This window comes from Stenella coeruleoalba, assembly GCF_951394435.1.
Source record: "Stenella coeruleoalba genome assembly, chromosome: 16".
NCBI classification, from domain to species: domain Eukaryota; kingdom Metazoa; phylum Chordata; class Mammalia; order Artiodactyla; family Delphinidae; genus Stenella; species Stenella coeruleoalba.
The window spans coordinates 34,443,517-34,468,547 of NC_137162.1; the positions used below are offsets into that span (position 1 = coordinate 34,443,517).

The following is a 25,031-nucleotide window of genomic DNA, read 5'->3' on the forward strand; positions in this document are numbered from 1 at the left end:
TAACATGAATGAACCTTGAAAATAAGTGAAATAAGCCGGCCACAAAAGAACAACAATATGGTGCCACGTACATGAAATATTTAGAACAGGCAAATGCATACAGACAGAAAGTAGATTCGAGGTTCCCTGGGGTTACAGAAAGGGGAGTGGGAAGTTATTGCTTAACAGGTACAGAGTTTCTATTTGGTTGATGGAAAAATTTTGGAAATAAATAGTGGTAATGGTTACATAACACTGTGAATGTTATTAATGCCATAGAATTCTACACTTAAAAATGGTTAAAACGGCATATACTATGTTATATATTTTACCACAATTTTTTAAAAAGCTGTATCAAAAATTTAACAAACCAAATTTTAAAATAAAAGAAATAGTAAACACTTCAGTAATCTTTTGGAAAAGCAAATTTACCTACTGTTACAGACCAAGAATGTACAACACACATCTAACACTTAGAAGACCTACTTACTTGTTTCAAAGCCGAGAGTTTAGGGGCATGTTGAATATCATGGAGAGAAGAATTCTGAACCGCAAGTTTCTCAGTAGTACTCTTGAACTCTGGGTGTTGAGGTGTTAAGACTAATGCTGGATGGTTGCACAGTTTACGCAGGTACTGTAATGCCTTTAAGAAAGGGGAAGAAAGTATACACAAGTCTCCTTCACATGCCACAAATGTTCATGTCAGTACCTTTCCTATGCTAGTCCATCTATCTAAAATGCCTTTCTTCTCCTTCTCACTACTCCTCTGCTCATTCTTCAAGAAACAGTTCAAGTACCTCATCTGTGATGTCTTCATCTGTGTTTCTTACACGACTTGTATTTATTTTTGTGACAGCATTTATAACTTGTATAAATTGTACTGTTTATGTCTGTCTCCCCCACTAGACAATGAGCTTCTCGTGAAAGAATGTCTTATTTATTAGCTTCTAGCTAACTCTTTCCCACTCAAAGTGCCTGATAATGCTGATGATTCTAGAACTAGACATCATTTTCTAAAGAAAGGTTTCTCAAACTTCAGTGGGTATAAAACCTTCTTGAGGACCTTATAAATCTGTAAATCTCTCCCCTCTACACAGTATTTTGATTCAGCAGGTCTGGTGGTGGGAAAGGTAAGGTGGAACTAGGTGGTTGTGTTTCAAGTGGTTGTGTTTGAGAATCAGAACCCCCTCAGGTCTTTTTTTTTCTTTCTCTGATTCAGCCATACCCTTTGTCTTTTGTCATTTACTTGGCTTATAGTTTGGGTCTCAACTGTATCCGTAAGCACTATGACAGAAACTGTGGGAGAGGTATAAGCCTTCAAAATCACCTTTCCCCATTTCTATCTTTAAAACTGCTACAAGTATTTAATTTATTGGTGACAAGGGGGTTTGGAAAGTATTCTACAGTGGAATATTTCAAAAGGGAAAGAAAAAAAGTGAGTTGATACTCTTTTTTCTCAAGCACATTCATCATGTGTCTCAGGACTTCTGTGCTTTATGTATCCTCTGCCTGGAATCACTCCCCCCCCACACACATATCTGCATGCCTCAGTCTTCCTTCAGATCTTCGCTCAAATGTTACCTTCTCAGTGACATCCCTGATCACTCTATTGAAAACCACAACCTACCGTGACTCCTATACTGTATAACCCCATACTTGCCTTTATTTTCTTTTACATGATATATATATTTTACTTACTTAATCAATTTTCACCTCTACAAGGGAAGGGGTCTGTTTTGTCCACTGCTTTAATTAACCCCTGAGGTTATAGAAAAATTACTGCCTTGTGGTAGATGTTCAAATATTTTTTGAATAGAAAATAAAAGTTTCTCTATTTTAAAACCCTTCTTTTAATGTAATATACAAACATATATTGTGGTTTTACTTTAATTTTAATATTAAATTACTTATTACTAATTATGAATATGAAAATAAATTAAATTGGTACTTTTACCTATCTTCAAGAATGTATACACAATACTGAAAAAAACCAAATAAATCCGTATTTCAGTGTTCCATGTAAAAATTGCTGCACTGAAGAACATTGTTCAACAACATTTAAAAAGTGGACTGTAATATATACCTGGAATACATGGCCTGTAGCTTTAAGCTTTGGTTTTTCAGTTTCTTCAGAAAGTGCAGCTGAAGAAACTGTTTCATCAACATCACACTTGGCACGAGACTTAGCAAAATCCTCATAGAGCTGAACCTGTAAAATTCCCCCCATGAAAGCAATAAGTATAATTATTTTCAATTGTTCAAAACATAACTAGCGGGCTTCCCTGGTGGCGCAGTGGTTGACGGTCCGCCTGCCAATGCAGGGGACACGGGTTCGTGCCCCGGTCCAGGAGGATCCCACATGCCACGGAGCGGCTGGGCCCATCCGTGAGCCATGGCTGCTGAGCCTGCGCATCCGGAGCCTGTGCTCCGCAGCGGGAGAGGCCACAACGGTGAGGCCTGCGTACCGCAAAAAAAAACCCAAAAAAACCCCACGTAACTAGCAAAGGCCAATAAAAGCAGTAATTTAAATCAGCCCTCATCAAAGAAAATAAATTATGATACCTATATTTCACTACTTGATTACAGATGATCCACTGCATCTTGGTAAATTCCTTTTAAATTACATTTAGAAAACAAGTTTAACACATTGTTTGGCTGCTAAAATATTTAAAAAAATAGTCAAATAGTCCTAGACCCAATTTTTCCACTCTGTTCAAGAAGAGAAATACATTACCAATAAAAGAGAACTTTAACCTTTACAAGTAAATGAGGAAATCTTCCTTAAGTGAAGTTATGTGGTCAAGACCCTAATAGGTATATTTCAAAAGACCAAGTTTAAAAAAGGATGCTAACTGCAGAACCCATACCAAGTTCAAAGTATTATCTTGAAGTCTGGGTTCCTGCCTTGTATATGCTAAAACAATGTGAAAGGGAAGAGAATCTAGAGTGCTAGAGAACAGAAGTCAGAGAATAAAAACCTGCAGGTGCAAAACGAACCCAAATGTCACTTCCCTCCCCAGCCCCCTTCCTCCAGACTGCTTAAGCGTGTTTCATGAGGTGTTATAGTGCCACCCCCAGTATATCATCTCAGGTTTCTTCACATGGCACCTTCTCTTTATTATACTTAACTTTAAAAAGTCTTGATTTCCTTACCTCTAAAAATTTTTCCTTCAAGAAATATTAATCCAATTTTTACAAATGAGGAATGGAGGCTCAGAGAGATGAGGTAGATAATATAAATGATCACAGAGCTCTTAGCATCTAAATTAGTGTCCTGTCCACTAAACTCAGGTTGTATAGATAAATACTAAAAGGTTAAATGTCTATACACTGGAGGGAAAGAAGCAGTTTTCCAGGTATGTCTGTATATCTTTTTTTCATTTGACCATACTAAATCAACTCTAATACTGAAACAGACTGATGCTCACTAACCTAGAACACAAAGTAAACATTCAAACAGAAAATTCTGCTTATAGGCCATATCTTACTAAGACAAGAGACAGTTTCCCCTTACAAAAATACTGCACAAGGAAAGGCATACAATAAATTCCTTTGATAATGGTCTCTATGTACGAAATCAGAACTGTGCAGAAGCCAATACTTATTTTGGAAATTTACTGGCAATACTTTAAAAGGGACAAGGTCCCACTTCCCAACTCAGCCCTGATGTATACACCTATAATGCTGCTGCAAGGATATGACATTATAGGCAGACTTCTGGCCCTTATAAAACATTGGCTTACTTCTGTATCATTTTAACCTTCCAACTTTTTCAATTAACTAGACATATATAACAAAGCAATTATGATACTGGATTTTGTTTTAATGCTATATTCAAAATGCACATACCCAAATGTGTACTTACATATCCAAACAGATTCATTTAGGTTTTATCTACACCTGTTTGAAACTGAGTATTCCTGAAGTCTAAGGAGTAGAAGCTAGATTAGAGTGACAAACCAAAGGCTAAATCCCCTTTATTCAATACTTTTGTGGCTTGTTCAAAACATTCCCCTAATAAACATACCACCACCAACCACAATTGCGATCACCAGATTCCTAACCTGGAGAGTACTAAGAGTACAGTAATAGTCTTGAATAATTTTGGGTGGTAGATCCTGCAAAACATCTTCTTTCATTCTTCTCAAAAGAAATGGCAGGACTTGGCGGTGCAGTGCATCCATCGCGAGAACACCTATTAATAATAAGAGAGTTAACTTAATTCTATTTATTATTATTATTATTATTAATTTCTCTTAATAATAAGATTAAATGGCTTCCCAAAAGTTAGATATAAATTATATTCACTTGCACAGAGTATATAACTGTATCTCTTTTTCATACCTGCTTCTTGTTCACGACTGGAGCTTCGAGCATCCCTACTTGCTAATATAGGTTTACCATATCGTGCAGCAAACTGGCGTTCAGTCCCCAAAAATCCTGGCATGAGGAAATCAAATAATGACCACAGCTCCAAAACGTTGTTCTGAATATAAGAAAGGAACACCAGTTATCTTGTGTACTAGGATTATTTCCTTATACTTAAAAATGGAACATTAATGAAAGCCCACTGTGATGACATAGATTACCACCACATTTTTGGGTATAAGTCTATATATACACATATTTTAAAGATTTTTTTGATGTGGACCACTTTTAAAGTCTTTATTGAATTTGTTACAATATTGCTTCTGTTTTCTGTTTTGGTTTTTTGGCCATGAGGCATGTGGGATCTTAGCTCCCCAACCAGGGATCAAACTCGCACCCCCTGCAAAGGCAAAGTCTTAACCACTGGACCGCCAGGGAAGTCTCTATAAGTCTATATTTTAACGTGTAAAATTTGGAGAAAATACTCTATCCTATTTGGAGGAAACTTTCAAGTCTCTTCCACCAGAATAAGCCTTGGTCCATGGTATTTAAATCCTACTGGTAGGTTCCATCAAGTAGTAAATAGAAGAGGAGAAAGATGAATACATGTCTGATTCTTTTAACTTTGAGACTCAGATTAGCAGCAAGATTTAAGAAATTTGGCCAATACCACCATTTCTTCAACACAGGAAAACCTGGAAGAGTTTGGTTATAGGTCAAGTCTACCCAGTATTTATGGGGCATGAGGAACAGGCACAGGTTCCTTCCAATTCTGTTGGAGTTTCATGAAAAAAGAAAAAAAGAAATCAACACTTTTTCATTTTAGATGCTTTCCCAGTATGTGTGGATCCTAAGGTACCATCCCATCTGTTTACCCCTTCCAGAAGGCCTCCTCACCAGGCTCAAGCAGTGGCTCACCATGCTGGGCTGCCATTCTATACTGAAACCCTTCTAATCCCACCTAGGCTCTGCCCCATGACTCATGGGCTACCATGGCTGTTTGGTGCAGAAACCCACCCACCTTACAGCTTCAGAGCTAAACTGTTGAGGTGTGGAAGGGGAAAAGAGAGCCTTTAAGCAAACAAATACTTCTTTTGTTGTGAAAGCTATAATCAATTTTAAAATACTGTGAAGTTTGCATATAAGCAAAACAAATCTTGATATATCAAACCTAAAAAGTATGCCGTGAGCCATGGCTGCTGGGCCTGCGCGTCCGGAGCCTGTGCTCTACAATGGGAGAGGCTGCAGCAGTGAGAGAGGCCCGTGTACCACACACACACAAAAAAACAAACCTAAAGAGTGATTTTTTCCTCTTATTTATTTATCTATCTATTTATCTATCTATTTATTTAGGCTGTGTCACGTGGCATGCAGGATCTTAGTTCCCAACCAGGGATCAAACCCATGCCCCCTGCACTGGGAGGGCAGAGTCTTAACCACTAGACAACCAGGAAAGTCCCTTTTTCCCTTTTAACTGTACTTTTTCTTACTTCCATTAAATTTTCATATGTTTGTAATTACGTTCTCTCTTGTGGTTATTAAAATCTGAAGTGTTTACTTAATAGACAAAACCATAATACTTTAGTAGTCAGTCCATCACCAAAAATAAATTTAAAAGAAAAGTAACAAATACATAAAGAACCATCATTTTTTTAAGAGTCAGAAGCAATCTTAGAGGTCACTTGGTGTCTACCCTCCTACCAACTGGAGAATGATGGAGGGTATCTTCCCATCAGACTTGGCTATCCCAGCTAGATGTGAACATTTGCAACCAATTCCTCTGGAAGATAAGAGAATCTCTCAAAAATATCTAAAGGCATCTACATACTCAGCCATCTCCTTCCTTTTCTAAGATAAACTGTTACAATCTCTTTCCTTCAATTGCTTCCTAATCTCAGGTATCCATACCTCTCCTATATGATGAGTCACCTCTGAATCATCTCTAGCTTTTCAATGTTAAATCAGATTGTATTATACTGCAGAAGGAAGATGGCCAATGTGGAAGACTTATGTCTTATGTTATAAGACTTATAAGACTTATGTTTACATAGCCTAAAATTACATTTTAAATATGAGATTTAAAACCTAGTTTGCTCACATACTGCTACATACCAAATGAACCATTATAAAAGCAAGATAATTATTGGAAATTATCATTCCTATAAACTAAAAAAACCTCTTTAATTCACTGTGAAATGCCAAGCCTTCTCGCCACATGGCAAATATTAAAAAAAAAAAAAAAAAAAAAAGGTAAATAATTACCTGGATTGGTGTTCCAGAAAGAATAATCCTATAATTAGCAGTCAGTTGTTTTACTGCTTTTGACAATTTTGTTTTTCCATTTTTGATGACATGGCCTTCATCAAGAATACAGTAGTTAAATTTAATATTTCTGAAGAAAAACAAAAAATGTTAGCATCTTTTACTATATGTCAGGAACAATATGAAGTCTTTGAGGCAGGAAAATACTAAGTCTCTCTGAATTTGATACTAAGTCTTTCTTTAAAAAAGTTTAATTCTTACCTAAAGAAATCTATGTCGTTTCTCACAACATCATATGAAGCCACTATCAGATTGTGCCTTTTCACCTGATGCTGTAACCTGTATTTAAAAATACATAAGATTACAAAATGGGGAATCTGCAAAGTTTATAATATGCTTTCAAGGGGAAAACCACAGATGCCATTGTATAAAGTGCTTTCAGTCTACCTACTAAGCCCAATATTCCCTTCTGCTTACTCTACATCCATGACCCTGATACCTGAAGGCCATTCTTCTTATGACTTGGCCTTGTTGCCCTAACTCAGTCTGATTAGAAAAGAGACAGGTACCTGACTCAAAATGTGGAGGTCATTTTAACTTTATTTGCCAACACCTCTTCCTTGGAGGCACTCACTATTCCTTCACCATTCCATGTTGTGCTGGGGGGTAGAGGGGGAGCTATCAATCACACATCCTCACAGTCACCAAAGAGATGAAGCATTTTAATCAGGTCAAGCCATTCACAATATTTTATCCCCTGACCACAAAGACTGGTTTGGGGGCATGACCCAGTCAAGGCCAGTCAGTCATCTCAAGTACTGATATATTCATGATGGGAGAGAAAAGATTTCTGTTTATTATAGTTGCCAAGCTAGGAGAATGCCCATGGTCATCTTACCTACCAACAGTAGACTGAAGTCCAGTAGAGATCAACAGAACAAGTTATACGTGGGGAAGAATAGTAAATTAGATGTACCTGAAGCAAGAATTCACCCCCTGAGATTCTCAATTTAATTAATGAATTTGCCATTTGCTTAAGCTAGTCTGAGCTGAGCTTCTACCACTTGTAAATGGATGAATTCTTTTACAATAAATTCTTTAAGAGTACAAGCTGTTGAGCTGCCTGTGTTCCAATCTTCATTTAATTAGCTGAGTGACCTTCCTCCCAGACCCCATGTCTTAGACTCCTCATCTGCAAACTGGGAATAATAGTACCCATACCTCATAAGGTAATTATGAGAATACACAATTTTACATAAATGTAAATAAAACTGCTTAGAATAATGCCTAGCCAGTAAGTGCTCAATATATGTTAGCTATTATTAACAGAAGGGCAGCAAATCTATGGACTAATCAGCAATCTATGACTATCCAAGCTTTAAAAGATGAACTGAAATCAGGGCTTTCCTCATGGCACGGTGGTTAAGAATCCGCTTGCCAATTCAGGAGACACGGGTTTGAGCCCTGGTCCGGGAAGATCCCACATGCCACGGAGCAACTAAGCCCGTGTGCCACAACTACTGAGCCTGCGCTGTAAAACCCGCGAGCCACAACTACTGAGCCCGTGTGCCACAACTACTGAAGCCTGTGCACCTACAGCCCATGTTCTGCAACAAGAGAAGCTACAGCAATGAGAAGCCCACGCACCACACCAAAGAGTAGCCCCTGCTCGCCGCACCTAGAGAAAAGCCCATGTGCAGCAACGAAGACCCAGTGTAGCCAAAAATAAATAAATAAATTTATTTTAAAAAAAGATGAACTGAAATCAATGATATACCACTCTTCAACATTTGTATTTAGGAACAGAGATGTACTAGTCGATAGAAAGAAGGTAAAACTAATAGAACTCTAGTGTTTCTGTGGTATCAGGGCAACTAGAGCAAGCCACTGTGGACCAAAAAACATTTTTGAGGAGAGAGAAGAAGAAAGAGGGAGCACTTCGGGAAACTGAGTAGAAAATGAGGATACAACAGAAGCACCTAGAAGATACTATGATCAGAAGACTTCCAAGAAAGGCATAGAGAATGGTTTTGATTCCTGACAGTTTCCCGGCTCCAAAACTTAGAAAGCCCAACTGATTGTTAACAATGGATAAAGTCCTTGAATTTTGATGAGTCTCACTGATTATATCTTTATTATTCACTCACCTTTCTTAAATAAGTAAGTTCCTATGTCTGACAACCAAAAAAGCTAACTAGAATTCATTTTTAATCGATTTTATTCTTCCAAACTACTTAAAGCAAAAGATAAAACATTTTTTGGTTGTACAGTTCTTACCTTATTCTTTCAGTGGGAGGTCCAGTATAATGCAATGGATTGAGATATTCTCTGGAGCAAAATTTACCTACTTCATCCACCCAATGACCTGTTAATGTTGGCGGACAAACCACCAAGGAAGGAAGTGGCATACATTCTGCCAATTTTGATCTTGCATATTCCTGGGCCCTTTAGACAGCAAAACACAATGAATTAACCAGTTTGTTTAAACTGCTCAGCATCTGAAAGCCTTCTTTTAAAATAACATTTAAAATTACCTGTGACAATGATCTCCTGCTAGAATGCAGATGGACTGTAAAGTTTTTCCTAAACCCATGTCATCACACAGAATTCCATGAAGCTTATACTTATTAAGAAATGCTAACCAGTTCACACCATCCTGAAAGGTTGGGAGAAAAAGAAAAATGATAAATGTGAACAGATCATAACAAATTTTTTCTTGTAAAGAACATGTTTACACAGACCAAAAAATCTGTATTTTTACAGGCAATGAGAAATAAATGGGTATAAGACACTAGACAGAAGAACTGAATTACTATATCAATTTTTAAACTCTTTAAGGCACATTTACAAGGAATAGTCACTATTTATAAGTATAAAACTTTACCTGCTGATATTTTCTGAGTTCAGCATTGATTGGTACTGGAATCTTGTAATTTTCTAATTTTTTCCCATCTAACAATTGCTCCAAAAAGTGTCGTTCCTTGGCTTTCAACTGGATTAATTCTTCTGACATATTTGGAGGGTCTGGAATGCCTGCCTAAAATTGTTTTTTAAAGTGTATTAAAACTATTTGCTACTATTTATTAATTTTTCCATCCTCAGATTATGAAATCATTTCACATCTTATCAAAATACAAATGCAGAGATAACACAATATTGTAAACCAACTATACTTCAATTATAAAAAATACCAAAAATAAAACATATATATGTATATATATAAAAATGCAGAGAAAAAAGCAATTCAAAAATAGTATGATTTTAAAGACTGGAAGACAAATATTTAAGAATTTGACAGGTATTAAAAGTGCTATAATGAGACTACTAAATAAACACATTTGAGATATTTTAAAGAACACAGCTACAATTTATTTTTTCCAGTACCATGGCATTACTTGATAAAGAGGCAAATAAAATTGTACAGTTTATTTTAAGTGAAATCCTGTTACTGGAGCTTCTCAATTTTAGTGTTATGATACCCCAGGGTATTGGTTCTCAAAATGTGGTCTGCAGACCTCTCAGGATTTCTAAGACCTTTTCAAAGGGTTATTGACGTCAACTATTTCATAACAAAAGAAAGACATTACTTTTTTCACTGTGTTGACATTTGCTCTGATGCACAAAAATAATGGGCAAAACTGCTTGTGCCTCAGAAAGAATCAAGGCAATGTCACCAAGTGTACTGGTAGGCACTGCAGTATTCCTCACAGCCATCCACCAGCTTTTTTTTTTTTTTATTATGTAATTTTTTTTTTGCTGTAGGTTTTTTTTTACATCTTTATTGAAATATAATTGCTTTACAATGGTGTGTTAGTTTCTGCTTTATAACAAAGTGAATCAGTTATACATATGTTCCCATATCTCTTCCCTCTTACGTCTCCCTCCCTCCCTCCCTCCCTATCCCACCCCTCTAGGTGGTCAACACCAGCTTTTTTTTAAAGTTGGTTTCACTTAAGAATGTCCTTGAGGGCTTCCCTGGTGGCGCAGTGGTTGAGAGTCCGCCTGCCAATGTGGGGGACACGGGTTCGTGGCACGAGCGGCTGGGCCCATGAGCCATGGCCGGGCCCGTGAGCCATGGCCGGGCCCGTGAGCGGCTGGGCCCGTGAGCCATGGCCGCTGAGCCTGCGCATCCGGAGCCCGTGCTCCACAACGGGAGAGGCCACAACAGTGAGAGGCCCGCGTATCACAAAAAAAAAAGAAAAAAGAAATGTAAAGTGGAAGTTAAGAAATGTAAAATTCTCAGAAAAGAACTTCAATTAAATTCAATTAAAATATAAGTTCCTTATAATACCAGAAATAGTATCAGGAGTGAGGTGTATACACTGAGTCTTAAGATGATTGCATGTTATATTTTCAGAAGGTTTTTTTTTTTTTTGCTGTGCTGCAGGGCTCGAGGGATCTTAGTTCCCCAACCAGGGATCAAACCTGTGCCCCCTGCAGTGGAAGCGTGGAGTTCTAACCACTGGACCATCAGGGAATTCCCTCAAAAGGTTTTAGAATTAACAACTTTGTCAATTAAGATAGAAACTAACATTTTAACACATCTAATACCATAATGACAACCATCAAAATGAAGCCTTTCTGCACAGTGCTTTTTAAGTAACAAATCTTCAAACATTTATCCTCATGGACCTTTTAATAAATGACAACCAGATATAAGGCCATACAATAGGGACATTTCCTAACAACGATTAGGATTCATAAATACTGTTTAGTGCCAGGAACCCTTCCTTTGAGTATCTTCCTCACCCCAATTCCTATAAAAGCAGCAAGAGTTACTAATAGTGCAAGGAATTAAAGCTTCTATCAAAACCACTGGTTTATATTCCCTGAATCCTTGACTGAAAAGTACATGATTCTTCCTATGAAGATGGGACAGAGCAAATCAAGATAAAGTGAAACAGGAATTAACTTGCATGACATTCTTGTTTCTATTGCTGCATCTTCAAACTCATAGCATCTAATCTGCTATTAATCCTATCCAGTGTGTTTTTATTTGTAATTATATCTTTCAACTCAAGAAGTTCAATTTGGGTTGTTCTTATGTCTTCCATTTTGCTCCTCATCACACTCATGCTTTCCTTCTACCTTCTTGAACATATGGAGCATATTTTAATGTCCTTGTATACTAATTCTATTATCTGGGTCATTTCAGGGTCTGCTTCTATTGACTGACTTTTCTCCTGGTTAACTTTTTTTTGGGGGGCAGGATCTCAGTTCCCTGAGCAGGGATTGAAACCTGGCCATGGCAATGAAAGCCTGGAATCCTAACCACTAGGCCACCAGGGAACTCCCTCTGGTTAATTTTCTGATGGGTGCTAAACGTCCTAAGTTTTACGCTGTTGGGTGCTGAACTTTTGGGGGTTAAACAGTTTTTTCTTTTGGGGATATAGTTAAATTACCTGAAACCAATTTGATCCTTTTCAGGCTTGCTTTTAAGCTTTATTAAGGTGGGTTCAAATCAGTCTTCTGTCAAGGGTTAATTTGGTCCTACTACTCAGGCAATATACTTCTAAGGACTGTACTCAGTGCCCGATATGGTAGGTCCTCTGACTCAGCTTGGGGGAAATACCTATTCTTGACCCTGTGTGAGCTCTGGGAATTGTTCCACCTACTCCTTTCTGATTTTTCCCCCCAGTCTCTAACATATTCTCATACATATGCCCAGATGAATGAATACTCAGCCTTTGTGTGGACCTCTGGAGCTTCCTCTCTGTGCAGCTACTTCCTCTCAGGTACTCTGCCTTGCAAATTCTACCCATCTTGTCCTCCCTGCACTCTGACTCTGCTAGCCTCTGTTTAGGTTTCACTTCCCTGTCCTATGGTCTGGAAACTCACTCCAGGCAGTAAGCTAGGGCATTTCATTTGTTCCCTTGTTGTTCAATGTCTGAAATCCATTGTTTGATTCATTTTGTCTGGTTTTCTAAGTTAAGGTAGGAGGATAAATCTGTTTTATCATGGCTGGAAGCAAAATATGCATCACATCCTTGTAATTTTCACATCTATCAAAGGGAATCTTATCAATCTTTTCTCAATCTCTAAAGTTCAAAATCTCTTTTCTTTGCCAACTTGTTATCAAGTACTGTTATTCTCCCTTAAAAAACAAGTAGTTTAGACTCTTTATCACCTCACAGTGGATCTGGGCTCTGGGGGCACTTACATTCTAATCCACATTCAAACAGCTATTAAACTGATTTTCCTAAAACACTGCTTTCATCATCTACTCCTTTGCTCAAAGAACACATGATGGTTTCTCATCACTCATTGATTTCAATGCCAAAAAAGACCAAGGGGACAAAGCATAATCAACTTAGTTTACAGATAAGATGATGCAAGGCCCAAAAGTTAAAGGATATGAATAAGACCTAGGAAGCAGAGGATGGAAACAATTCAGGAAATGTCACTTGGGTCTTTTGATACAGTAGTCTAGTATTTTTTTAGTCACGGTGGTTATTTTAACATATTGTGGAAAAAATATTCATGCAGAGAAATATATAAACAAAGGTACAGATCAATAAATTAGAAAACAAACAGCTCTCTAACTACTGCCTGATTAAGAAAACAGCCCTGATTTTTCACAGAACTAGAACAAAAAATTTTGCAATTTGTATGGAAACACAAAAGACCCCGAATAGCCAAAGCAATCTTGAGAACGAAAGAAGGAACTGGAGGAATCAGGCTCCCTGACTTCAGACTATACTACAAAGCAACAGTTATCAAGACGGTATGGTACTGGCACAAAAACAGAAAGATAGATCAATGGAACAGGATAGAAAGCCCAGAGATAAACCCATGCACATATGGACACCTTATCTTTGATAAAGGTGGCAGTAATGTACAGTGGAGAAAGGACAGCCTCTTCAATAAGTGGTGCTGGGAAAACTGGACAGGTACATGTAAAAGTATGAGATTAGATCACTCCCTAACACCATACACAAAAATAAGCTCAAAATGGATTAAAGACCTAAATGTAAGGCCAGAAACTATCAAACTCTTAGAGGAAAACATAGGCAGAACACTCTATGACATAAATCACAGCAAGATCCTTTCTGACCCACCTCCTAGAGTAATGGAAATAAAAACAAAAATAAACAAATGTGACCTAATGAAACTTCAAAGCTTTTGCACAGCAAAGGAAACCATAAACAAGACCAAAAGACAACCCTCAGAATGGGAGAAAATATTTGCAAATGAAGCAACCGACAAAGGATTCATCTCCAAAATTTACAAGCAGCTCATGCAGCTCAATAACAAGAAAACAAACAACCCAATCCAAAAATGGGCAGAAGACCTAAATAGACATTTCTCCAAAGAAGATATACAGACTGCCAACAAACACATGAAAGAATGCTCAACATCATTCATCATTAGAGAAATGCAAATCAAAACTACAATAAGATATCATCTCACACCAGTCAGAATGGCCATCATCAAAAAATCTAGAAACAATAAATGCTGGAGAGGGTGTGGAGAAAAGGGAACACTCTTGCACTGCTGGTGGGAATGTGAATTGGTTCAGCCACTATGGAGAACAGTATGGAGGTTCCTTAAAAAACTACAAATACAACTACCATATGACCCAGCAATCCCACTACTGGGCATATACCCTGAGAAAACCAAAATTCAAAAAGAGTCATGTACCAAAATGTTCATTGCAGCTCTATTTACAATAGCCCGGAGATGGAAACAACCTAAGTGCCCATCATCGGATGAATGGATAAAGAAGATGTGGCACATATATACAATGGAATATTACTCAGCCATAAAAAGAAACGAAATTGAGCTATTTGTAATGAGGTGGATAGACCTAGAGTCTGTCATACAGAGTGAAGTAAGTCAGAAAGAAAAAGACAAATACCGTATGCTAACACATGAAGAACCTAGGGGTAAAGCAGGAATAAAGACGCAGACCTCCTAGAGAACGGACTTGAGGTTATGGGGAGGGGGAAGGGTGAGCTGTGACAGGGCGAGAGAGAGTCATGGGCATATACACACTAACAAACGTAGTAAGGTAGATAGCTAGTGGGAAGCAGCCGCATGGCACAGGGATATTGGCTCGGTGCTTTGTGACAGGCTGGAGGGGTGGGATAGGGAGGGTGGGAGGGAGGGAGACGCAGGAGGGAAGACATAAGGGAACATATGTTTATGTATGACTGATTCACTTTGTTATGGGGCAGAAACTAGCACACCATTGTAAAGCAATTATACCCCAATAAAGATGTTAAAAAAAAAAAAAAGAAAACAGCCCTGCCATCATCCTACAAGGTCCTGTAAGCTCCCCCCAGTGATAACCCACTCTCCTTTCCTCAAGAGGTAATCATCTTACTGACTTTTCATGGCAATTTCTTTTTTACCTTTCTTTATACCTTTATCACCTAAGTATGCATCCCATGTACTTTTGCCTATTTTTGAATGTCATAAAAATACAATCTTACGTTAAGGATTCACTAATTGTCGTATGTATCTGTACTTTGTTCATTCTTATTGCAGTATAATAATCCACAGTTAACATACCTACTCTACAGATAATGAATATCTGAGTGGTTTTAAGACTACTATAAATAATGGTATAAATAATATTCTTGAAGGTGTGTCTTGGATGTATTCTGAATTTCTCTAGGATATATACCTAGCATAGATTTGATGGGTCATTGGGATGGGAATCTTCAACTTTACCAGATATAGCCAATTTTTTTTTTTCAGAGAGGCTATCATCCAACTTACGCTCATATTTTGCTGGTGGAAATATAAAATGGTAGAGTTACTCTGGGAAAAATAGTTTGGCAGTTTCTTAAAAAGTTAAACATGATATGATCCAGTAATTCCACTCCTAAATATCTGCTCAAAAGAAATAAAAGCAGGGACTTCTCTGGCGGTCCAGTGGTTAACAATCCATGTTCTGGGGCTTCCCTCGTGACGCAGTGGTTAAGAATACACCTGTCAATGCAGGGGACACAGGTTCGAGCCCTGGACCAGGGAGATCCCACATGCTGCAGAGCAACTAAGCCCGTGCACCACAACTACTGAAGCCTGTGTGCCTACAGCCTGTCCTCTGCAACAAGAGAAGCCACTGCAACAAGAAGCCCGTGCACCGCAACGAAGAGTAGCCCCTCACTCGCCGCAACTAAAGAAAGCCTGCGCGCAGCAACAAAGACCCAACGCAGCCAAAAATAAATAAATAAAACAAATAAATTAAAGGAAAGAAATAAAAGCATACATCCACACACAGACTTTATAAGTGCATAAAGTGCACGTTCATAGCAGCATTACTTATAATAGCCAAAAGCTGGTAATAAGCCAAATGTCCATCAACTGGTGAATGGATAAACAAAATGTGGTGTCTCCATGAAATAGAGTATTATTGGCCAGTAATACTCTAAACACACCCAAAAGGATAACACATCCAAAAGGAGCTACTGACATACTACAGCACGGATGAACTGCATATATACTTACTTCCTGAATTACAAAAATCCCATAAAAATATATAAGTGGCTAAGTGGAAGGGTCCTGGCTTTTCCCTTGCTTCAAGCCACTTCTGTTTCCCACACTGGCCACATATATTATTTCTGTAGCATGAATATACTCCAAAATTCTCCAACTTCAGCCTTCTAGTCTGCTTTCTCCATAATCCAACAGAGACATCATTTGCTTTTTACACTTTCAATTACCATCTTTCAAATTTACCTTTCACGTAAACTTCAGAACAGAATCTTTACATAGATGTTACCAGGGATACTTAGGAACAATTCTATTTCTAGAATAGCATCAATGAATTATCATTCTTTTAGGAACCATAGTTTTTGTTTGTTTTTTAAATTTTTGGCCGTGTCGTGTGGCATGTGGGATCCTAGTTCCCCAATAGAACCCGTGCCCCCTGCAGTGGGGTCTTAACCACTAGACTGCCAGGGAAGTCCCAGAACCATAGTTTTATTTAAAACACTGTATTAAAAAAAAAATTACCCATTAAAGCATAAAATTCTTAACACTTATAACATAAACATATTCAAATCTTTTTTTAAACCTGACATGTTCTTTAAAAAGGGTTACAATTACTATGAAGTTACTGAAAACATTAAGTCCATAAACCAAGTATCTTCAACTTACCTCAAGTGGCATGAGTCTAATTAGTGTTGCAAAGCACTGTGTAGCCATGAATCTTACACTGTCCGTCTGATCACTCATTCTTCCCAACACAGGCACGACTAAAAGGACAATATATGGAACAATACCAACATCCAGTTGTTCCATTACACCTGAGTAAGTTATTAAGGACATTTCCAACTGGTTCCAAGGTAGATGTTTTCACAAACTAAGACCATGACTTCTAAAACAGTTCCTCATTTTCTCACCTGTATTATGAAGAACTGACTGTCCCTCAAGGTCTATGATTCAACTATAACAGCATTTGTACAATGTTACTCCTTTGTGAACATTATGTAACTTTCTCATGATTAAGAAGATAAAATGATGTTTTTCATCATTTTCATCATGAGGAAGGTTGGAGGTAACTTTATTAATAAGACTTTTTTCCATAGAGAAATTCCTGCAAGTTTCTAGAATTCCCATACCAAAATTGAGTTACAATTGCAAGCAAGGGAGCACAACTCAGCGTCAAAGATTAATTCCAAATTTCCCACCAACATCTCAACAATCTTAAACTGGACATAGCAGGCCCAGTGAGTTCAGTCCTCCTGTAATCTTTAGCATTTCTGAGCCAGAGTTTCTAACTGATTTAATCTCCATCCGTCTTTCTTGCTCTTATACCGAAATATCTTTCGGGTTATTTCGAGAAAAGAATGTCAGTGAATGCCATACCCTTGGTAAAAGCTTGCTTGTAGGGCTTCCCTGGTGGCACAGTGGTTGAGAGTGTGCCTGCCGATGCAGGGGACGCGGGTTCGTGCCCCGGACCGGGAAGATCCCACATGCCGTGGAGCGGCTGGGCCCGTGAGCCATGACCGCTGAGCCTGCGCGTCCAGAGCCTGTGCTCCACAACAGGAGAGGTCTCAACAGTGAGAGGCCCGTGTACCACAAAAAATGATAATAATAATAAATAAATAAGCTTGCCTGTATATTTCTAGTTATTTAGTATATACTTAGTCATTTTCTACCCAAGTAATGAACAAAGCGAACATAATGTTTATAAGAACTACCTATATCTGATTAATATTAAAAAAAATTGATTATAAACCAAATAAACAGATTAGTTACTAGATAAATAGTTCATGAGGTACATAAAATTTTTGCCTGTAAAAAGATCTCTTAAAATTAATAGTAATTCTTCAGACTTTCTGTGTGAATATTTTCATAATCAAATGTAAATATATTTATAATGTATTACAATGTAATAAAAATACACTTCAAAATAAAATCTAAAAAAGTAGGTTTCTTTTTGGAACAAGGCAGGTTATGTGCGTATTTGTTTTTGTTCTGTTTTGTTTTGTTTTGGCTGCACTGCGCAGCTTGCGGGATCTTAGTTCCCTGACCAGAGATCGAACCCATGCCTTCAGCAGTGAAAGCACGGAGTCCTAACCACTGGACCACCAGGGAATTCCCTGTGCACATTTGAATAAATTTTATTTTAGTCATCCTTAAATAAAATGAATATAATTTCTGAATAGTTTGTCAAAATAAAAAAGGATACAGGCAAGTGCTTCAATTGCACCCTCTTGTTTGATATTGTCATCAATTGCTCCCAGCCATGGAAGAACCTTCTCCAAAAAAATATTCATTGTTTCCATGGTACCTATTTTGCTCATGACGCCTATACAACGAGCAGCCATGTGCCTCACTGCAGTGCTGGGGTACTGAAGGCACATATAAAGATGAGGCAAATGCTGTACCAACTAAAAACAAAAAGTTTAAGATAATCAGAACACTCATTAGGGAATCTACTGTTCAAAATATAACTATAACGGCCCATACTCAGAGGTTCTCAATATTCTAAGTAACTCTAAATCCAGGAATATCTCAAATTACCTCAAACCATTACTGTCAAAACATCCTCAATAAAAATTTAAATCTAAGTTGTTATTATAATGCTTTCAAAAAGAATAGAAAGGTGCAGAACTTCTCCCCTGTTCACTATCCTCTTACGCATCAGGGAACACTCAATTGTTTCCAAAATTAGCAGGGAACACATCAAAGGGACTTGCAAAAATCTCCTACTGAGGGTGGGAAAATGACACCACACATCATCAGCCCCCTCCCAATATGGCTTAGTTTTAGGTACATACTTTTTTATTCACGGGGTTGAGTGATCTCGATTTTGTTCTGGGCACTATACTTTGGTAGGTATTTTCCACTTTAACTTCCTGGCTTACCAAAGGCAATATGATCACAAGACCACAACATATCCCATTATTAAATGTCTGCTGCATGGAAGCCAGGATTAATGCTCATGAGATCCAGGTACTTGCTCAACAGACTAGCCTTACAGCTCAGCTGAATGCATGCTGTTGATCACGGAGGGTGAGCATATAAAGGATTCTGCCCTTCTTTACTAATGATAAATCCGCAAAATTTAACAAGAATATGCTTTATTACTATATAAACAGAAAAATTTCACTCTTCTCTACTCTCTCCTAGATTCTCCGTCTTATATTAGATGTGAATAGAGAATTGGAGATAGCACCCTTCACAATGTTATGAACTGCAGAGAGCTTCCTATTGCAGTTATACGGAAAGAGTAATACTTTCTTCAATGGAAAAACCAGACAATTAATTCTCTAGTCTATGTTCCTCCTCCCTCTGTTCCAATTTTTTGGTAAGAGATATTTTAACAGTCAAAAAATAAACCCAGGTTCTATCTTTGCCACTGACTAGTTTCATCTCTGAGAGGTAACTTCCTTCTACCATTACATTTATCTTGGAAAGAGGTTTTATTACCTGTACTCTTCCTTTCCTAGACTATATTGTTAAGATGGTATAGATGAATAGGGATGCGGCTTTCTTTCCTGTTTATACCTGGCTTCTGCGTCATCAGAGCCCTGTCCCTACTGCCCTGTATTCTAAGCTCCCAGAGTGGGTTTTCTATCATTCATGCACCCAGCTCTGCCTCAAAGCCCATAAGAGTTGAGTTGTCAGGAAAGAAGGAATCTAGATATAGCATATAAAAGAAAATGCAATTATAAGGGATGACATCAAAGTTGCACTTTTCATTCAAGCCTTAAGTCTAATAAGACTACTTGTTTTACTGGAAAAAAAACTACACTTGCATTAGTTAGTTACCAAGGGATGAAGCTCAGAATCCATTGACACTGCTGCTGTTTCAAAAACTTGCAGAGAATTCACCAGTTCTTGGGCAGGGCCATCTCCCTTTTCCAGGAGGGACTTTCCATCTATTAAAACATATTGATTTAAGTGCATATTACCTTGCAAATAATTCTTTAAAATCTAGAGCCCACAAAAAGTTTTAGCACTCCCCCAGGTACTGTGGGAGAGTCTATTTTGCTTTATAATGTAAAATGAAATACCATGTCCTTAATTTAACTGCTGAGGTACTACACCTAAAGCAACTAAAGGTGTTTAACATAATGATCCATTTCAAATATCTGTTTCTAAATATGTAATAGAAAAAGTAAAAAGCAAAAAGTATGCAAAATGACATGAAAATAAATGTTTTTACCAACCTTCCATTTAAAACCTTACCAGCTGGCCTGGGATAAACAGGTATAGGCATTGTTATTTTATAAGGACATAGTAATGGATATATACTGAAATCTGTTTAAAATGCAACTCGGAAAAATATGTACACACCAAAATTATTTATGTCGATTGTATTCCTCAATGGACCAACCATAGCATCCCAGAGATGTGGCAACTTCACTGCCATTTCACCACCAAAATGCTTCACTATAGTTGTCAAGGCAAATTCAGCTCCTCTCCGTTGTACCAGGTAAGGCTTCTGGGCCTAAAATTAAATGTTAGTTGAAAACAAAATTTGAGAAAAAAGTATAATGCATTTGAAATGTTATTAAGATAATTTAAAAGTCACTACCTAAGAATTCACAGTGTTACCATTAACTAATTAAGCAATTACTGGACATATTTACCATAACTATAAACATTTCTCAATAATTAAACTTACATGGGCATAAAATCCCAAACTAGATTTTCACATCCAAAGTAAAATACTTTCGGGGGGTTGGAGATAAGGAATAGATAAATATGTGCTGTTTCTAGAGACAGTTCTAAGTAACATGTTTTTTTCTTCTCTCCACTCCAAAGAAACAGGTAGAGAGAGGAAAAGGAGATAAAATGATGGGCCCTTATTTATATTTGCTTAAGGGATAGAATATGAACATCTATTTAATTTAACCACAAGATTAATAACCTCTTACTTAGCAGTAATTTTTTTTTTTTTTTTTTTTTTGCGGTATGCGGGCCTCTCACTGTTGTGGCCTCTCCTGTTGTGGAGCACAGGCTCCGGACGTGCAGGCTCAGCGGCCATGGCCCACAGCCCCAGCCGCTCCGCGGCATGCGAGATCCTTCTGGACCGGGGCACGAACGCGTGTCCCCTGCATTGGCAGGCGGACTCTCAACCACTGCGCCACCAGGGAAGCCCAGTAATTTAATAATAATTAAATAGAAAAGAAACTGTCCCCCCAGAAAGATACATATATATTTTTAAATGAAGGAACTATGTAAACCATGTAAGTATAAATATTAAAACCACAGTAAATTTTTGATTAAAATTATGGGAAGAATATAGATAGTGAAAAAACCTTCATTCACAGAATATTTTAAAAGAAATATACACAATAAGCTAAGATTTTGGTTTAAAAAAAGAAACTTAAAATAGGCCTATACTTTATAGAAATATATTAAACACATGTCTTTTAGCATTGATAGTTTATTGCTGAACTCAGGTTAAGTTCCTATGTCTTGCAACCAAAAGAGCTACCTAGAGCATTCATTCCATTGTTAACAATGTGACTGTAAGATTTTCCAAAACCAAACACTTTTTAAAATCATCTTTAAAGAAGACTGTACTGTAGAATAAGTAGACCAATGAAACAGAATAGAGAGCCCAAGGAGATCCTTATATATACAAAGCATGACATAAAACAGAGGTGCCATTATAAACCAGGGAGGAAAAGATTCAACGGTGGGATAAACTGGCTGTCCATGTGGGCAAATAAATTTAGATTCCTACCTCACATCACATAGTTAATAAATTCCAAGTTGACTAAAAGTCAGATAGGTAAAACTTTGACATGTATAAACTTATCCTCTGAATATCAACAGCAATTCCTGACATTGATAGGACTGAGAAAAGTTAGCTTTCACTATTACTTAACATCTCTGTAGTCACTGTTATAGGAATTAGTTTATATTCAAGAATGACTTATGTACCCACTACTGAGAAGGTTTCTTGCCTAGGAAGATAATCATCAAGTTAAGCTGGTAAAAATAATAAGAGGCATGAGAAATTTGAAGAAGTTTTCCGTTTTTCTGGACCCTGTTGCTGCAGTACTCCAAAAAGTTATTAGCCCCAGTTCTTTCACTTAAAAATATTAAAATAACAATTCTAGAAGCTGATATGACAATTTAGCTCTCAATCTGTAAGATACTTGTTTTAAAATCAGAGTATTCAAAGAAAAAAACTATTTACCTCATCAAGTTCAACAAGGATATTTCCACCACCTCCTGCAGGAAGATCTGCTATTTGAGCTTTTACTGCTTTGGGGGTAGGACCTCGCCTACTTGTGATAGCAAAAGCAGCTTTTTGATGCCTATAGAGTGTAATTATACCCCTGTGCTTGGTGACAGTATGATGCATTCCATCTTTTTCGGAGTTGGATCCTATTAAGGAAAAAAGTTAAATAACTTTTAAAGCATAATATAGGTGATCAAATGTTTCCTGCTCCAAAAGAGATACAACACATTTTAAAATTGTCTTTTAAGCCTCAATTTTTATAGGCCAATGATATTTTCTTTAGACAATGAAATGGTAACAAAAATCAGTAATTTATAACATTGAATGTTTTAATATTTGCATAGGACCATACTTAATACAACCAGATTTGCAGCATCATATTAACAACAAGAAATATTACATGCAAGAATGAATGTACCTTCAGTTAAAAGTACATTAATTCTTTAAAAATGAATGTTTCCAGGCATAAAAAGAAACATTAAAAAACAATGCAAGTAAGTTTTCTTTAAAAAAAAAAAAAGTCCATAGTTACCATGAATTCAGAAACACCAACCACTGCAAAATATTGCTGCCTCACATAGCTCTCAGGGACAGGGATGGGGGGAATTTAGGACTAAGGTATGTGAAGAAACATTGGTCCTTGAGATTAGCCTACAAAGAGCAGTTACTTTCCATATAAATTTTCTGGATGAAAATAGAAAAGCTGTTTAAGCATTATTTGCTAAAGGTAACAGAGCTCACTTATCTCATAAGACATGTACTAAATTAGAGAAACCAGAATTTTACAGGAAGAACTTTTATTCACCACTGGATATAATTAAGTTTTCTAGCTCTGTTAACAGTAAACCCTATAATTATGGTCTTGAAAGAGAAGTTAAGGGTTAACACCTGTCTCATAGAATTTAGTCATTTTATATATCAGGTCTTTTATGAATAACTTATTTAAGTTAAGAGGTTGTGATTTTATTAGCAATATGTGCAAATTCTCTCAAAATGGGAAAAAGCTCCACCATAAACTGGATTTGTGCTTAAATTATACCTGTAAGTGACTATAAACAAATTTAAATGGTTAATTCTTTCTCTACCCCAAATAAAACTTTAGATATATACCTTTAGAATTTTCCTGGCCACTTTGTGTTGGTACTGGACACGTGACAGAAGGAGTTAGATATGGGTCCACACAAAGTGAGCTACAGAGATTTTTAATAATTTTTGAATTGGGACAGGGCGTCCTTCTTGTGCACTGCTGTAGTAGTTTGGCTATGCACTGAGCCGCGTAGTTCTGCACTAGAGTATTCTCTTCTTTTTTAATTGTCTCCATTAATGGTTTTATAATAGGATTTAATTTCTCCGGAAGTTGCTGCAAGCTTACAACTGCACATGCAGCAAAAGTATGCACTCTCAACTGCAACACTTGCCACTCCTGGTTGGTCTCTGTAACTGTCATTTGGACCTGCTGTCGTTTACTATCTAACTGCTGTAACACTTGAGGATTTAAATCGAAAGATGATGTGACTTCATTAAAAACAGCAGTGACCTATTAAAAAAGAGAAATCAAAAATCATTAAGGACATCAACCCCAAATAGCCTGTAAACTCCTAAAGGGCAGACAACAAACTTTCTGTTTCAATTTTAAGTTCCATGATATCTAGTACTATTTTACTATTCAGTAAACTAAATAAATGTCTAAAACCTTCCAAGTAAACTTTATTTTATTTTTTATTTATTTATTTTTTTGTGGTACGCGGGCCTCTCACTGTTGTGGCCTCTCCCGTTGCGGCCTCTCCCGTTGCGGAGCACAGGCTCCGGATGCGCAGGCTCAGCGGCCATGGCTCACAGGCCCAGCCGCTCCGCGACATGTGGGATCCTCCCGGACCGGGGCACGAACCCACATCCCCTGCATCGGCAGGTGGACTCTCAACCACTGCGCCACCAGGGAAGCCCTAAACTTTATTTTAATCTGACTTAATTTAACATTAGTATTATATTGTTTAAGAAAGACAGTTTCTTGAGAGACTTATTATATCTAATAAGTTTGAGTGAAAAATCACACACAATACCCACATAGTACTTTGGTGAAATGAGAACGCTGTAAGCAAATATAAACCAACAGTTAAGAGAGGACGGTACAATAGTCATTAATTATTTAATTACCAAGAGCTGCTTAAAGCTGTAAGACTGTGGCATCAGACTACTTTACAAGTCCCGTTAAAAGACTGTTCAATACATCTTCTTAAAACAACTTTATGAGATATAATTCACATACAATACACTCATTTAAAGTGTACAATTCAATGGTTTTTATTATATTCAGAGTTGTACAACCATCACCACAATTTTAGAACATTTTCATCACCCCCATGTAACCACTTATCTACTTTCTATCTTGATAGATTTGCCTATTCTGGACATTTCATATAGATGGACTAATATAATGTGTAATCTTTTGTGACTAGATTCTTTCATTTAGCATAATTCTTCCAAGGTTCACTGATGTTGTATCATGTATAATTACTTCATTCCTTTTTTTGCCAAATAATATTACACTATATGGATATATCAGTTGCATTTTTCCATTCATTAGTTGATGACTGGATGGGTTGGTTCCACCTTTTAGCTATTACGAATAATGTTGCTATGAACATTTATGTACAAGTTTCTGTGCACACATTTTTAAAATTACCATTTAAAGACTGTGTGATGGATTACATAACAAAAATAGTCTTCTTGTTTGACAGGTAACTGCAATCATAAAGAGGCT

General features: G+C 37.2%; 1 protein-coding gene across 3 annotated transcripts in view; it reads right to left on the reverse strand.

Moving 5' to 3' along the window:
- BTAF1 (B-TFIID TATA-box binding protein associated factor 1) overlaps positions 1–25,031 on the reverse strand; it is a 95,489-nt gene that overhangs the window by 6,825 nt on the left and 63,633 nt on the right. For all 3 annotated transcript variants that reach the window (XR_013824243.1, XM_079899906.1, XM_079899907.1), the window contains 15 exons: positions 23,381–23,807; positions 22,226–22,416; positions 20,368–20,521; positions 19,840–19,949; positions 18,254–18,455; positions 16,717–16,865; positions 9,494–9,646; positions 9,144–9,265; positions 8,887–9,054; positions 6,871–6,948; positions 6,610–6,739; positions 4,324–4,465; positions 4,044–4,174; positions 2,063–2,188; positions 470–622 (listed from right to left, as the gene is read on the reverse strand). Coding sequence is in view for 2 of the 3 variants with exons in the window: in XM_079899906.1 (XP_079756032.1) it covers positions 470–622; positions 2,063–2,188; positions 4,044–4,174; positions 4,324–4,465; positions 6,610–6,739; positions 6,871–6,948; positions 8,887–9,054; positions 9,144–9,265; positions 9,494–9,646; positions 16,717–16,865; positions 18,254–18,455; positions 19,840–19,949; positions 20,368–20,521; positions 22,226–22,416; positions 23,381–23,807 (2,436 nt within the window). In the remaining variant the exon portion in view is untranslated. The remainder of the gene's footprint in view (positions 1–469; positions 623–2,062; positions 2,189–4,043; positions 4,175–4,323; positions 4,466–6,609; positions 6,740–6,870; positions 6,949–8,886; positions 9,055–9,143; positions 9,266–9,493; positions 9,647–16,716; positions 16,866–18,253; positions 18,456–19,839; positions 19,950–20,367; positions 20,522–22,225; positions 22,417–23,380; positions 23,808–25,031) is intronic.